A 15423-nucleotide genomic window follows, 5' to 3' on the forward strand; every position below is an offset into this window, starting at 1 on the left:
TGGATCTGTAGGTATATGAAGAAATCTTTACTTTCCAGATTCAATTTATTTTGCAATTGTTGAAATGTGGGAAAAACATTCTGAATAATTAAATCTTTAATACATTGTATTCCTTTATGGCTCCACTGAATAAATGATGTGTTCAAAATTGATGGAGGGATCGCATGATTATTTATCAGTGGGCTAAGAAGTGACATGTCTGTCCACCTATAATACGTTCTTATTTGAGACCAGATCTTAACCGAATGAGAGACTACTGGATTCAAAATCTTTTGATTTGCAATGGGGACAGCAGAGTATAATAATGCTTTTAAAGAGGAAGGATAACAGCTTTCATTTTCCATCCTACACCAATCCTGAATCCAGAACAGCAGTGAGCGAATGTTACACGACCAATAGTAGCGTCGAAAACAGGGCATGATCTTTGCAAGAACGTTTTCTTGATTCTTGGAGTTTTTCTGTTCCAAATAAAATATGTTATAAGTAGGGCTGGGACTTTAACATGTTAATTTCGATTAATTAATTACGGGGAAATTAACGCGTTAAAAATTTTAACGCATTTTAATCGCACGTTGCACCGTGGAACGTTTCTCAGTGCACGAGTTCCAGGCATACAGATTATATCGACGCACAATGTCCCGGACCACGTCTTTCGCAGCCCACGAAGACCGCAAAGGCCGGAAGTGAGCGTCTAGCCTTCATATTAGCGTCACCTGCCATCACCTCTGCGTAGCTCATGTCGCCTAGCAACCGTGAGTGCGAAGCACAGCTGTGTAAAAGCAGCTGTTAAACGGAGAACGAACTTTTTCTCCTTTTTGTGGTTTAATTTTAAGTCTTTAATTCAAAATAAGCTGTTAAAACAAGCATAACACATTTCAACATCAAGGAATACAGCTGAGAGAATGATTAATTTCCAACTATAACAAGTGAGACATTAATGTTGAATAAAACTATCCAGTTATGATGCTTAACTTTAATTTCAGGAATTTATCACAGGAGCACTTCGGCCCTTCATTGGTCTGTGTAGTAGACTGGTGGGAAAATAAACAAAATTTTGAAGTTTAAGCTTATGTATATTGATTCATTCATTAACTAAACTTAAATTAATATTTTTCATGTTAAATATTGAAATGCGATTAAAATGCGATTAATTTCGATTAATTAATTACAAAGCTTGTAATTAATTCGATTAATTTTTTAATCGAGTCCCACCCCTAGTTATAAGATAATCTATTTTATTAAAAAAGGCCTTAGGTATCCAAATTGGGATACACTGGAATAAGAACAGAAATTTAGGCAACGTGTTCATTCTAATGATATTTATTCGGCCTGCTAATGAGATCTAAGTATCTATGTCCTGCTTTGTTTTATGGTATAATTTTAAGAAATTGTGTTTAAAGAGGCCATTATATTCTTGAGTAATATTTATCCCAAGATATTTAAATTGAGTTGAGATTGAAAAAGGGAAAATTTTAAATGCATTAATATTTGTCCGAGCTTTAGAATTGATAGGGAATAACGTAGTTTTTGATAGATTTAATTTGTATCCCGAAATCCTCCCAAATTCCTTTAGGATTTCCATTATTGCTGGAATGGATTTTGTAGGATTTGTTATGTACAGTAAAAGATCGTCAGCATACATTCCTTTGTTTCACGCAGTAGAAGAGCCAAAGCAAAAAGTAGTGGTGAGAGTGGACAGCCCCGTCTAGTTGAGTGACCAAGAGGGAAATAACTTGAATAAACATTATTAGTTTGCACTGAAGCCTGAGGAAAGGTATATCATAATTTTACCAGAGATATGAATCCTGGACCAAAACCAAACTTTGACAGGGTTGAAAAGAGATAATCCCATTCAACCCTGTCAAAGGCCTCTTCAGCATCTAAGGAGAGTAAAATCTCTGAGTGCAAACACTTTTTGTCCCTTGAATAGATTATATTTAGTAATCTTCTAATATTAAAAAACAACTGTCTATTTTTAATAAACCCGGTTTGGTCTTGTGAGATAATTGTTGGTAAGATTATTTCAAGACGTGTGGGTAAGTATTATTAATCTCCTTTAAGTCTCTTGTAACATGACCGGAGTCTCTACGAATTTCAGTAATCATCCTTGATGCTTCTTGCTTTTTTATTTGTTGTGCTGAAATCTGACCCATTCTTTCCCCTTGTTCATAAAATGTATATTTTGCTTTGGTTACATTTTTAACTGTTCTTGTAGTGTACATTAATTCGAGTTCTGTCTGAAGAGCCAGTTTTTTCCCATGCAGAGCTGCTGATGGAGCCAGCGCGTGTTGCTTATCTATTTCTGTTATTTCCCTCCTAAGTCTAGTTTCCTTTTCTCTTCGCTGTTTATTTTCCTGACTTTTCCATGAGATTACTTGTCCTCCAACATATATGCCTTTAGCGCCTCCCAGAGGATGGATCTTTTAATACCTGGGGTGTCGTCGATTATCAAATATAGGTTTATATGCTTTTTAATCTCTTCCGTTCCAGCTTTATTTAACAGTATACTATTATCAAATCTCCACTTCCTTGATATTTGGTTATGTCCAAAGGCTAGATGTAGAGTTAGAGGACTGTGATCTGATAACATTATTGTTTCATAGTTACAATTGTTCACCAGCTGTAGCAGTCTACTGTCTATTAAAAAATAATCAATCCTTGTGTACGTTTGGTGAACTGGGGAATAATAAGAATATTGCCGTGTGTGGGGGTACAGCGATCTCCATGGATCTATTATTTTGTAGCTGTCCATGAATTTCTGAACGCTTTTTGCCACTTTAGAAACAGTTGTTGGTCTACGTGATGATCTATCTAGAACTGGGTCCAATATTAGGTTAAGCTCTCCATCAATTATCAGTTGATGAGAGTCCATATCTGGTCATTTTAATAGTAATGAATTTATAAATTGTTCATCATCCACATTAGGGGCATATATATTCACTAAAGTGCTCAGCTTGTCATATAGTTTACCGATGACTATAATGTATGTGCCTTGGGAGTCTGGTATTATTTTTGAAGCCATAAAGGTTATTGTTTTTTTAATTATGATTGCTGTCCCTCTGCTCCTTGTACCGAAGTTAGAATGAAAAACCTGCCCTATCCAGTTATTGCGTAATCTGTTTTGATCCTGATTTTTCAAATGTGTTTCCTGAAGAAAACCTATATCCATATCTAGTTTTCTCAAATGCCCTAAAATATTACTTCGTTTTGTGGCTCCATTATGGCCTTTGCAGTTCCAGGTCACTAATTTAATCAAATTATTTGACATTGTTTTTACTATCCTGATGTTTTCATTGGCCATGTCAAATTACTGCTTGGTAACCAATTTCTTCCATTGTGATATCCTCTGAAGGACAGAACATTCTGAACACAACAAACACAAACATGCCCTTAAGGCCAAACATTAACTCCCTTCTCATCTAAACTCAAAACCTAAAGTCTTTAGACACTTGACTTGACACTAAGCTCCTTCTAGGTAACCAATATATAGCCCTGGGTCAGATAACTTACCATTATGTTCTAATCTAAACAAGTAAAAGTTAACACGGGCTGAGTTTAGTACTGTGAATAAAATATCAATCTGCTCCCATATTCCTAAGCATGTAAAATAAATCTATTTGTGTTGTTATGTTTCAAGTCAGCCAATTTCGTTTTAAACCTTTCTTCTTCATTGTCCTTTAATTTATTCTGCTCTGATGAAGTTTTCGGCGGCCTGTGGGTCTGTGAATGAATGTTTGTTATTGTTCACCGTTACGATCAGCTTTGCCGGGTCGTACAGGCTGTAAGGTATTCGCAGTTTCGCCTTTATTGGATTGAAAGTGGCTCGTAGTTTACCGATCTCTGGGCTCATATCTGGGAAAATGTGTACAGGAGATCCTCTGTAAAACAGGCGGCCTTTACCTCTGAATAGCTGTAAAATCTTCTCCCGGTCTGTGAAATAATGTAGGCGAACTATCAGTGCCCTCGGGCGCTCTCCTGGCCGTGGTTTGGGAGCGAGGGATCTGTGAGCTCGATCTATCAGCCTGGTGATTCAAAGTTTTCCTTCCCAAGCACTTCTGGAAAGAATTGTGCGATGAAACGGCTCGGCTTCCCTCCTTCTGCCTCCTCCCTGATGCCTACGACCCGTAGATTTTGCCTGCGGCTTCTATTTTCCAGGTCCATGAATTTTTCGTGCAGTTTTTTGTAGTCCTGCAAGGTGTCATGTTTTTTCTCCATGTCAGTTATTTTATCTGAAACTTCATTGAGGCCTTTTTCCACTTCTTTCTGGGCGTCTGCCGTTTCTGTGTAGATCTTCTGCAGCGTTGCTATTTTTTGTTAAAGTTTTTTATTATCTGCTTTGGCTTCTTCTCGTAATGCTGAAATATCTTTACATATTTCCTGATGCAGTGCCTCTATCTCGGTTTTGATATCTTTCCTTAAATATTCACGATATGCACGTAGCTCTTTACGAAGTGTTCCTACCGTGATAGGGGCTTCTTCTCCCGTCCTTCCGTCTTGAATGTGCCCCGAGGCATCGTTGTCCGGTGTGGTGTTGCCCAAAGTTTTGCTGGTTGGGGCTTCGTTGATTACGTTCGCTGCCGTTATGTTAACCGGATCGATACTAGCCGGCAAGGCTTCGGTCTGTAAAGTCTTCTGAGTGCATTTCCGACTGCTTTTCATGGTCTATATTGTTCAAAATTGCTCTACTTGTGAACCAGAATCACTGCTTGTTAACCAGGATACTTTAAATTTTAAAGCTTTATGGAGCTGCCGCGTCCTGCTGCTCACTCCATTCGGCCGGAAGCGGAAGTCCAATAATTCACTTTTTTTGCAAATAACCAACAAACGTCTTTTTTTATAGAGCAGTTATGAATTGCATGTCTGACAGTGTTTCATTTAAACCAGGGGTATTCAACTACATTTTTCTATGGGCCAAATTCTCATGAGGCTATTTGCCAGTGGGCCACATATTTCTCGGGACTCTTACTCTTGTGCATACTTATCGGTCCAGTTGTCGTTAAATTTTCTATTTTTGCTGTCCACCTTATGTCTCTTCTCTTTTGAATGCCACATGTTTTCATCAGAAACTGCTGTCTGGCCTCCCGCCAACTCCTCAGCAAGGAAAGTAGCTATTGGATGTCCTAAAAGTCGCTATATGACATCACCACCTTGTTTGCATAATTGGTTATTTGCATGTAGTTGCAATCGAGGCTGTAGGAGAGAGGAAAAACATCTTTGGAGAGACAAAAAGTGAAGAAAAAAATATGTTTAGAACTACTAGGGCTGGGGAATATGGACCAAAATAATATCTCAATATTTTTTACCTGAATGGTGATATACAAAATATATCTTGATATTTTTTTTCTTCCCAAAGGTATAAACAAAAAGGCACCTCTGAGTCAAAGCTAATGTCCCACTTTTATTAATATTCAGCTGTAGATGTACATGAGAAATTGCTCAAAAATAAACCACTGGCATATTTAAATAATAATGCTCCTCAAATAAATTAATGCTTTTTTCCTCCATAACAAAAGACTCCCAGCTGTGCTGTTAAAATGTAAACAGAAAAGATACAGAGAGAAAAAGTGAAGCAGACTTCACCAAAGTGCTTCCTCCTTCGTAAGATAACAAACATGTAAACAGACTGAATGAACAAACTTCATCCTTCAGTCAGCAGCATACATGCTGACGTATCACAGCAACGCTCTCACCCGCTCAATGTGGGTGAGAGCACCAACAATGTAGTAGTCATTGATGACGTCACACCATCAATGACTACTACATTGTTGTGGATCATCAACTCATTCCCTGCAAGGCTAAGTCTTCAATTTCAGCCTTTGAACTCTTCAAAGCACACTGTGTTTGGCATGTCTTACAGTCAGGCCCTGGACAGTATGTATTCATTTATAATACTGATGTTGGTCTGTGTCATGAAAGCTCCAGGGTGAAGGATCTTGGAGCGAAGCTCTTTCTTGCTGTCGAGCACTTTGAGACACTTGGATATAATGAGCATTATTACTCCTACCATGTGGTTCTTGTGCTGTTGTAGAAAACACTGACAGAGGATTTGTTTTAGAGTAACTCTTTCACATAAACTTGTTTGTTATAGACCTGGATGTTTATGTTGTAGTCAAAATTGCTGCCAAAGTGTAAAACTTTGATGCAACTGATGTTGCATTTCTATTACAGCTTTCACATTTTGTTAATTGGGGTTGTCTTTGTTCACAATTTATAATGACTAAGGTGCAGTCCAGTGTTAAATGTTTAGACAATTCTGGCAATTGTTACAATTGGATTTTTATATGAAGGGGGGGGGGGGGGGGGGGGGGGGGGGTCCTTTGTTTCCTCAAGTTTCTGTATACTTGGAACTCTTTGACAGAATGCTCTTTTAACTCTTTACCTGTTGGTTGCTCGTTCATGTGTAAAATTATCTTTAAATTGAGAGTTAATGTTTCTAATTAATATTAAATTGTATCTTTGTAAGAGTGCATAAATGATAGAGGGAGTTGAATTTTAAAGCTATAGTACGCAATGATACAAGTGTCAAAGATCAACTCAATAAAGCTAGAATTCACTCTGTTTTGGTGATGAATAGACTCTGTTCAATGGTACATTGTACTCCATATCATATAGATTAGACACCCTATCAGAGTTTATTTTTATTCTCTGTCAGTCTAGAAAGAGTCAAATCATTAAGAGTTCATTTATACTCTCAAAGTGTAAGAATTTTATTTATTTAACTCCAATGTCCAGTGTTATTTCAACACTGGGAATTTGAACCCAAATGATCACCGAGTTTGGTGTAAACTTTACTCTTAAAGTGTTAAATATACACTTCACAATTTGCTGTGCAGTATAACAAATAATAATTTGAGTGCAAATCAAATTATGAATGGATATTTGAATATGCTGCTTACTATGTCATAGTCTACAGAGCATTCTCCTTTAAAACTTTCTGTTTTTAGCTACAAGGGCACACTCTCCTCCTGACTTCTGCCACCATGCGGCAGGTTTTCCCACTGAATATTTTTCTGGATGTGCAAATGTTTGGTCCCTCCTGTACAAGTGCATATAAAAAAACTACAAGAAACAGTGCAAAATGACAACAAAGAGGAGCAGACATCCTTAAACAAATAAAGAGTCATAAAGCAGTGACAACGAGACATGAAACCATCCACATGATGCACAGTTGGAGACATTAAATGACTTGTTTTGCACCACTTTCAGTCTCAGTTACAGGCCAGAGGTGGGTGACCTTTCACCTGTGCTCAGGGGAGCATTGTTCCCCCGTCTGTCAATGCTACGACCGCCTGCAAAGGCTGTAACCACACCTAGCATCTGCACACACTCTCTGCCCTGAACATGAACATGTGGCGTCTGCTGGTGGTGGAAAATTCCACTTGTGTAGGCAGACATTAATGAGAGAGCTGTGAACTGAAATCTATATGGAAAATTGTGAGTGGAAATTAAACGTCCACGAGGAAAAAGCCTTATTTAGGAGCAAAATCAGACCGATGGTGATTCCATACACGGCATTTTTTATTTCCAGAGACCTTTAAAATTAATGTTAGTTTAGATAATGCTTCAACATACCCAGATAGGTCCCCAAAGGCATTTCAAGGTGCTGCTCAATGGCCAGACTTCCTTCTAGAAGGACTTCGGTCAGTTATTATATTATTATCTGGTCCTCACAATACCTGGAACTGTCTATAATAACACTTATCTTATCACTGGGGGAAAATTGGTGTTGTTTTGTATACTTGAGTTCATTTGATCAGTTTTACCTACAAAAAGAAGCAAAACTTCCTCTTTAGATTGAGTAGCTTTATATGATAGAGACGCGTCTTTGTTTCATTTAAAAAATAATTACTTTTTATTCAATTAAAGTAGAAAACTCGGTTCCGTTTCTCCGTCAAAAACATCTCGGGACAGAATAAAAACAGACCCTTCGTGCGAGCGTTCTTTGAACCCTGATTGGACAAAAAAAGAGACCGGAGGGTGTCGCCGATTTGTCAGAAATTTGAGATTTCTGTGACCCGACCAATCGCATTGGAGCGCGAGCCGGGTATAAAAGCCCCGACATAAACAAAGGCAGCTCAGTTGAGCGGCAGAGACCCAGCCGAGGGCCAAGCGTACTGAATGTTTAGTCTCGACGAGCGCGTCCGGACCAGAGGCTGACTGTGGGTGAAAAGCCACGGCGAGGCGAATGAAGAAGCACCTAATCTTCCAATTCACATACAGAGGACTTCTGACGAAAGGAAAAAAAAGTAAAAGAAGAAAATGGAGTATAAATTACGAAAAGCTGAACCCCGGGACGTGTCTGATATATTACGACTGGTGAAGGTAGGCCTGTGGCATTAAAAAAACAAACAGCAGATATTTAGGGCTAAAATTCGTTAATGTGATATGAAACGAGGAGGAGTTAAACATAATGTTTGGAAATGAGCTAGCAGTGGGGGGGGGGGGGGTGTTAGGTGTTACACTAGCCGTTAGCCAAGCCGTTAGCCACGGTAGATGGAAAACGCCGTTTACTGGTGACGGAGCGGCAGGTGGGAGATATCCGGAGGACGTCCGAGTATGAGGTCAGAGCCGGAGGCCGCGGCTGACCGTCAGATGACTCAGACCCGCCGGGTGTCCATATATGGTCAGTCTGACGACGTGTTCTTATCACGGGTGACCCCGACGGAGAAATATTACAGTTCAGGAAAAACAAAACAAGATGATGCTTAAAAAAAAGGAGGGTGTAGGTTTGATCGGGAGAGTCCTGGAGACAGCAGGAAGTCTGGAATTCCTCTGGTTTAAAGTTCAGGTCATTTTCATCCTGCAGGTTTCCACAGGATACTGACTTTGACCCCGGGGAGAAAATAACCACTGCTTACATGATGAAATGCCCATTTAATTATCAGCCTCTAATTATATAATTAAAAGTACCATATGTAAATATACATACATGTTGTACTCTGTAATGTTGTGTTCATATTAAATAAAGTTTTTTTTTTTTTTTTTTTTTTTGGCCTAACAATAGTGACCCATTATGTCAATGATTCCTTGGCATTTTTCCTTGAATGACTTCTCACATAATAAGTCATACGTTTGTATGATGATGCATGCTGGAAAATGCCTAATGAGAAACAACCCCAGCTTAGCATTAATAAGCACCATATAAATGACCATAAAACCACAGATTTGCTATTCATTTTTCATAAATATGCTGTCATTCAGTTAATCAAGCTCCAAGCACACAGGATAAATTATGATTATCAGATATTTAGATGTTCAGAGTTTCAGCGTCAGGTGTGCTGGTGAATTACATCATTTCCATTGCTGTTTCAGGAACTTGCGAAATACGAGGAGATGGAGCATCAGGTGACCCTGACTGAGCAAGGTGAGTTTAGAGACCAGCGCATAAACAAAGACAGCCTGTATTTCTTCTTCTGTTTAAATAATTAAAGGTTGTTTGCCTGTAGAACTCCTTGAGGATGGATTCGGTGACACCCCGTTTTACCATTGCATCATCGCCGAGATCCAAGGCGCGAACAGCAGTGATGGTACGAAACCCCACAGATCCTCTTACAGGAGGAAGAAACAGAGCTTCAGTTTCAGCCTCAAACTTAAACAGTTTCGATCAGGAACTTAAAGGTTATCGGGTCACCTGATAAACAGATGAAAATGTTTTCTGTGGACTGTTTCCCACCGTCTGTTCACCTTAAGGCTGTACAGGGTGTGCTTCCTGTTTGTGTAATTACAGGCCAACAGTCGCACTCGCCTGCAGCTTTTTAATCTATCTGTGAGCATAATTATCTAAAGTGTGTTTTCTTTATAGTCACAATAAATAGCAGTAGGAAAAAATCTAACCTGAAGGTGAAGCCACATGTTTGGAGCATAGACTGTAAGTAAAAGATGGACACAGCTAGAACCAGGAGCCTCTGAAGCTTCACAGAAAAGGGAAAGTCTTACTTGGCTATCTGAAGGGGGTCCCAGATCATCACCTGTAAAGCTCACAGTGAGAACTCTATTGATCTCTGCATTTAACAAAAGGCACCCTGTCACACATTGGTTTGGTAGGTGCCATAAATCTTATAGAAATAAGGTAACTGGGATTAAATGTGTCCTGTGGAAAATCTGTTCTAGTGGCCGTTGGAGGAACTGCAGTCTTTGGCCCTTCAGTGTTGGCTTCACTCCGTTTCTTGGTCAGGAGTAGATGTCCCAACAATCCTTTGAATTAAAGGTTAAATTAGAGCTTTTCCTGCACGGAGGCATTTCTGATGCTTCGATAAGTGTTGGAGCCAAAATAATGTCTCAGCACCAGAATGAGTCCACCTTCAGTAACGCTGCCTGCAGATGTTTTTGGGGTAATGGCTTTTTTTTTGCTCTCATCATCTTAAGCTTACATTTGCCTCTAAGTCTGTGTTCTCATTCCTCAAATATTACAGCTCAAAGGTGGGCAGGAAATCTGTCCTCCATACGTTTCTTTAGCTCCTGCTAGCATTGGTTTACATAACAAAGCCTCCAAAAAGTGTGGAGACAGTTGTCTTTATTTGCTCTGTGTAGTCTTAACATATATTATCTCATCCAGATTATCTCCAAGAAAGAGACTGTTGAGTTTCTAAAAATCTGACATGGTGGTCTGTGTCTCCCCACAGAGCCCAAGGTGGTGGGTTTCGCCATGTACTATTTCACATACGACCCCTGGGTGGGCAAGCAGCTCTACCTGGAGGACTTCTATGTGATGAACGAGTGCAGAGGTAAAAGCATCTCCATCCACTCCTGTTCACGTTTCAATCCTAATCTGCAGCGGCTTCATTAATAATCTGCATCTGTCCTCTTCCCACAGGGCTGGGCATCGGTTCGGAGATCCTGCGGCACCTCAGTAACGTGAGTCTGTTTATCTAAGCTTCAGCACAGCTGACCCACCCCTGACCTGTTCCAGCACAGCTGACCCACCCTAAACCTGTAAAGGGTGATCTTATCTGTCTTATCTCAGCCTGTTAAACGCGCCGTGTCAGAGTGATGAAGAAGTTAGCACCTTTAACAGGCAAATGACATCAGGACAAACACTTCTGTCCTTTTAAAGAAATATTTTAAACCAGATAATCTGTTGCATTCTGGGAAATGTAGGATCAAATGCATCCTGAGTTTGATGCTTTCCTTTGAGAGCACCAACCTGAACCCCTCTCCTTCCTCTCCAGCTGGCGATGAAGACGCGCTGCACCGGCATGATGTTCGTGGTGGCGGAGAACAACGAGCCGTCGGTCCAGTTCTACAAGCGCCGCGGTGCCGAGGACCTCTCTCAGGAGGAGGGCTGGAGGCTCTTCAGGTTCGACAAGGACAGTCTCGTCAAGATGGCCACTCCACCTGAGGAATAAGAGGTCCAGCGGAGCGGGGGGGCACCTCAAACGAGTTCAGCTTTGAGACACAGGAAGTGTTTATGACAGTAATCTGATGTATTTGATCTGTATGTAGTTCATAGTCTTAGTGAGCCTTTAGTTTAATGCTCAGCTTCAGTGTTTCTCATCTTTATTGTAACGTCTGCTTAACTGTTTGTGTAAAATCACCTTAACGCTTTAAATAAAATCAGCTGATCACACGTCACTGAACTCTTCAGTTATTCAGAAACAGCAAACTTACCAGTGAATGTAGTTCAGAATGAACTCGTTTATCACACAATTCAATAAACAGCATTTTGATAATCTTATACAAGTCAGTTGTGTCTGCTACAGTGCTGTGCAAAAGTCTTGAGCCACCCCTCAGGAGCCGGACTGGTGTGAGGCTTGTCAGCTCAGAGTTCTCAGGATTGTTTAAGATGTTAAAGTCTGCTTCCTGTGCCTGACCAAACTCACTTAACCCAACTCAAAGGATAAATCAGTCTATAGATGACAGAACCAATTTTAAATAGTTACTTTGTTACCAGCAGCCTGTCACAAAAACATCGTTTCCCCCATTTCTTTCACTCTGTGTATGAAAAATGCCAAATCTAACAGTCTGATGGGCATAAGAATGTGTTTTTACACCAACAACGTTCCCAAAGAGCCATCAGCTGAAGTTTGCATTTCTCAGCATAGACAAACCCACACAAAGACCTGTTGCTGATCCACCTACTGCTCAGGGAAGGCTCATCAGAAACGGCCTCAGTGGGAGGGCGGCGGTCACAGGCTGAGGTCTGCCACGTTACACCAGAACTGCCCTGAGAGTCCGTGTCAGCAGGTCTGATGGAGCCATGGATCTAAATTTGACATTTTTGGTTCAAATCATCATCAGTATGTTTGGAGGAGGTCAGAGCCATCTGTAAAGCACCATGTTTCTGCATACTCTTTAGTTTGCACTTCTGAAGTTTTAGTACTGCATTAATGTGGTTATGTTAATGTTACTGGAGTTTGGGGATTTATTTGCAGGGAAACCTCCAAAATTATAGAATAAATGGAGGTTTTTCTTATTTGTGAAGTTAAACACTGCTGAAAAAGTCAGAATGTGTTGGACCTTTAATGTAAATGGGTGCTCTGCTTTCAACAGAAACCATTTATATTTACAGCCCTGTGCAGTCCTACAGGCTCCACTGTAGGACTGCACAGGGCTGTTCCTCCTTTGGACTCATAAAGCAGAGAGAAGCTGGACTATAAACTGATTTTAATGGCCTGAACTCGTATGGATTAACTGAGCTCTTATCACAGCTGCAGACAGTTCCAGGAGGAAACTCTTAAAAGTGCTGTAAAGTCTAACCTCACAGACGGAAGCAGGTTATAAAACCCATGTACAGAGTGAGGCCTGATGTTCACGTCTCAGCAGAAGTTCAACGTCTCTGCTAATTGCCCTCCTGCAGCCCCCTGGGTGGGTGTGTTTATGTTGAATTATTAAACTGTATGTCTGGCTAAGCATCCGTCATTTTTATCCTGTGAAGCTCGGCAGGCTCCAGGTTTGGGATTTTTGATAAAGTCCAGTTAGAATCGGTGGACTCTGAGAACAGCTCCCACCTGCCCGTCTCTCACATCCACACCAGGACCCTGATGTGGATACAACAAAGTAGACTTTAGCTGCACTAAAGGTGACAAAGAGTTAGGGCTCATCATTAGAGCTTAGAGTCACCTTCTTTTCTCTGAATACACCCTCACTGGACTCCTTGTGCCGATATCAGAAGTCTGGAAATCCCTCCGACATCCTTTAAAACCCACTGACACAGCAGCACGCAGCCTCATTAGTTTCCCACAGAGTGTCTGAGTGCTGAGATCACTGGATCTGACTCTGAGGGCCTGTTTTCTTAAATTCTCAGACTTCGGGCCTTTAAAAGGAGGTTTGTTAGGGAAGCAGTGTGTGAGGAGCATAAAAGGAGAGGAAAAAACTCCCACACATTTTCAAATATCCCCCTCAATAGTTTTGTCTCCTCTCCCCGTCTTAGATTCTCAGATATCTTCACTTCCAGCTGCCCGGCTTCTGTCTGCAGAGGCTCGCACGCCTCCATCAGCACGCGTGCTGTGCACATTAAACCACGCAGCTGTATGTAATTACACTTCATGAGCTGATGTGTGTGATTTAAAACCCAAATCATTAAATTACACCCTGCAGATAAACGCCGACTCCTCCAACAGTGCAGCTTTTGCTGCACTGCTACTGACCTACATCTGCACATAGTTTGAAACACCACAGACCATCTTCTTCTCTCTGGATCCTGACGGTCCTCATAATTAATATAATTTATTAGGGTTATCACAGTGGTGATACTGGGACGTGTTTAGGCATTAAAAACTGCCTGTAATCAAACTTCTCGGTTAGATTCAGTCAGTGAAAACTACTCAACTACCACGAACACAAACACATTGCTTTTTGTGGCTGTTACAGATGTTACAGGTGTTGCCATGAGGCAGAGGAGAGAAACATGTCTGATGCTGAGGCTTGTGGCTCACAGGGAGTACTTGTACACACACTAACCTCATTAAATGAAACTTTGTTCATGTTTAATATGAACGTCCACCACTGGAACTGTGCATACACGGCAGGAAGTAAAGAAAACCGAGCGGGTCCACTTTGAATAGAAGCAGAAACCGATGAATTTATGTTTATGATTCTACTGGAGAATAGAAGTCAGACGTGAGGTAAAACAGACATAGTCAAAGTATAAACATACGGCTAACTGGAACTAATGAGGGCGAGACAGACGAGCACAAAATATGGAAACCCAAAGTCAGGATAAAACAGGATGTGTGATTGTTGCTGGGTCACTGTGACTTTCTGGATTTGCCCTTGGCTGCCCTCTTCTCATAACGCACCTGACTGTAGTAAATGAGACATAAATCCCAAAGCTAAACCAACACACTGATGCTCCAGTTTTTGTTTCTGCTTTGAGCTACAAAGTTTCAAAGTAAGTGGCACAAACACGGCATTAATGAAGGTCGGGTCATAGATGATGTGTGAGGAGGTCACATGTTCTTCTTGTTGGCAAACCACTGAAACACTTCCTGACTCAAAGCCACAGAAAGGTCACAGCTGATGGGACAGGCGTGAACATCCAGGCTGTTCTCAGTCTCTGCACTCTCACTGCATCTCCTCTGAACACGTGATGTTAGAAAGCTTTTAATCAGGAGCCGATGAGACGCGTTCATCAGCTACCAGCAAGTTTTACAGCTGATTTCTAACCATCACAGAGAAACATGGAGCCGACAGGCTGCTGTTCAAGCTTTTTTCCTTCCTCTTCAGATGCTTCAAAGTGTTTCCAATTCCCCGATTCTCTTTCAGACGTGCCGTAAACATCTTCCCCCACTCTGCCACGACAGCACGAGTATCTCAGTGGAGGCTGCATCACAGAGTCAGGCGGGTTTTTACTGTCCATACAGGCTGTGCTGTCACAGGAGCTGCCACGCTGCAGAGGTTTCTGTTATTATCAGCAGCACAGCTCGGTGTAGTGCAGCCGAATCTCATCAGTGATAAATCCAGGCTGCTTGTACTTCAGGGTTCCCATTTTCCCCCCTTTCCGAGGGAAAATTTGGTCATTCCATAAACAAGCAACTAAATGTGTAAAAGGGCCTTCAGGACCTAAATGTGTTTGATCAGTGTGACGAATCCAAACTGTGAATGCTGCTCCTCCATTTCAGAGCCATAAGCTGCAGTTACGAGTGCTAAAATATGACTAACAAAATGATTTTGGCCCTGAAGGAATGAGCCTGGTATCAAACACAGGTACAGAGACGCCTTCTGATGCTCCAACCTGCTAAACGAAACAGATCAGCAGGACAGCAACGTGGTCTCTGTTCCTCCGTGTCAGATATTAATGTGCTTCAGTTCTGCTCTAAAACGACGACACAGACCGTGATGCTGATGGCCTCTAATATATTCATATATATTCATAGCATTAAAGTAAAATTTTGCATATACTAAAGTTAAAATCAGCTTCCTCTCCTCCTGCTTCATATCACATCCGGCTGCTTTTACTCTGAAATCCTCTCAAAAATTGGGGCT

General features: G+C 41.0%; 1 protein-coding gene across 1 annotated transcript; it reads left to right on the forward strand.

The window, feature by feature from the left end:
* The first annotated feature begins 8065 nt into the window (after positions 1-8065).
* Positions 8066-11571, forward strand: LOC115799305 (diamine acetyltransferase 1-like). Its single transcript, XM_030756400.1, has 6 exons — positions 8066-8322; positions 9313-9364; positions 9447-9527; positions 10623-10724; positions 10814-10854; positions 11169-11571. Exons 1-6 carry the CDS (start codon positions 8260-8262, stop codon positions 11343-11345), a joined length of 516 nt encoding a protein of 171 aa, XP_030612260.1. The 5' UTR covers positions 8066-8259; the 3' UTR covers positions 11346-11571.
* The last annotated feature ends 3852 nt before the right edge of the window (positions 11572-15423 follow it).

The sequence above is a fragment of the Archocentrus centrarchus genome, chromosome 20, assembly GCF_007364275.1.
Source record: "Archocentrus centrarchus isolate MPI-CPG fArcCen1 chromosome 20, fArcCen1, whole genome shotgun sequence".
NCBI lineage: Eukaryota > Metazoa > Chordata > Actinopteri > Cichliformes > Cichlidae > Archocentrus > Archocentrus centrarchus.

Bases quoted from the DNA above. Each gene is read 5' to 3' on its own strand.
- LOC115799305 (XM_030756400.1), top strand. From the start codon at position 8,260: ATGGAGTATAAATTACGAAAAGCTGAACCCCGGGACGTGTCTGATATA. The intron at 8,323-9,312 runs GTAGGCCTGTGG...TTGCTGTTTCAG, and splicing joins ATATATTACGACTGGTGAAG to GAACTTGCGAAATACGAGGA. The intron at 9,528-10,622 runs GTACGAAACCCC...GTCTCCCCACAG, and splicing joins AGGCGCGAACAGCAGTGATG to AGCCCAAGGTGGTGGGTTTC.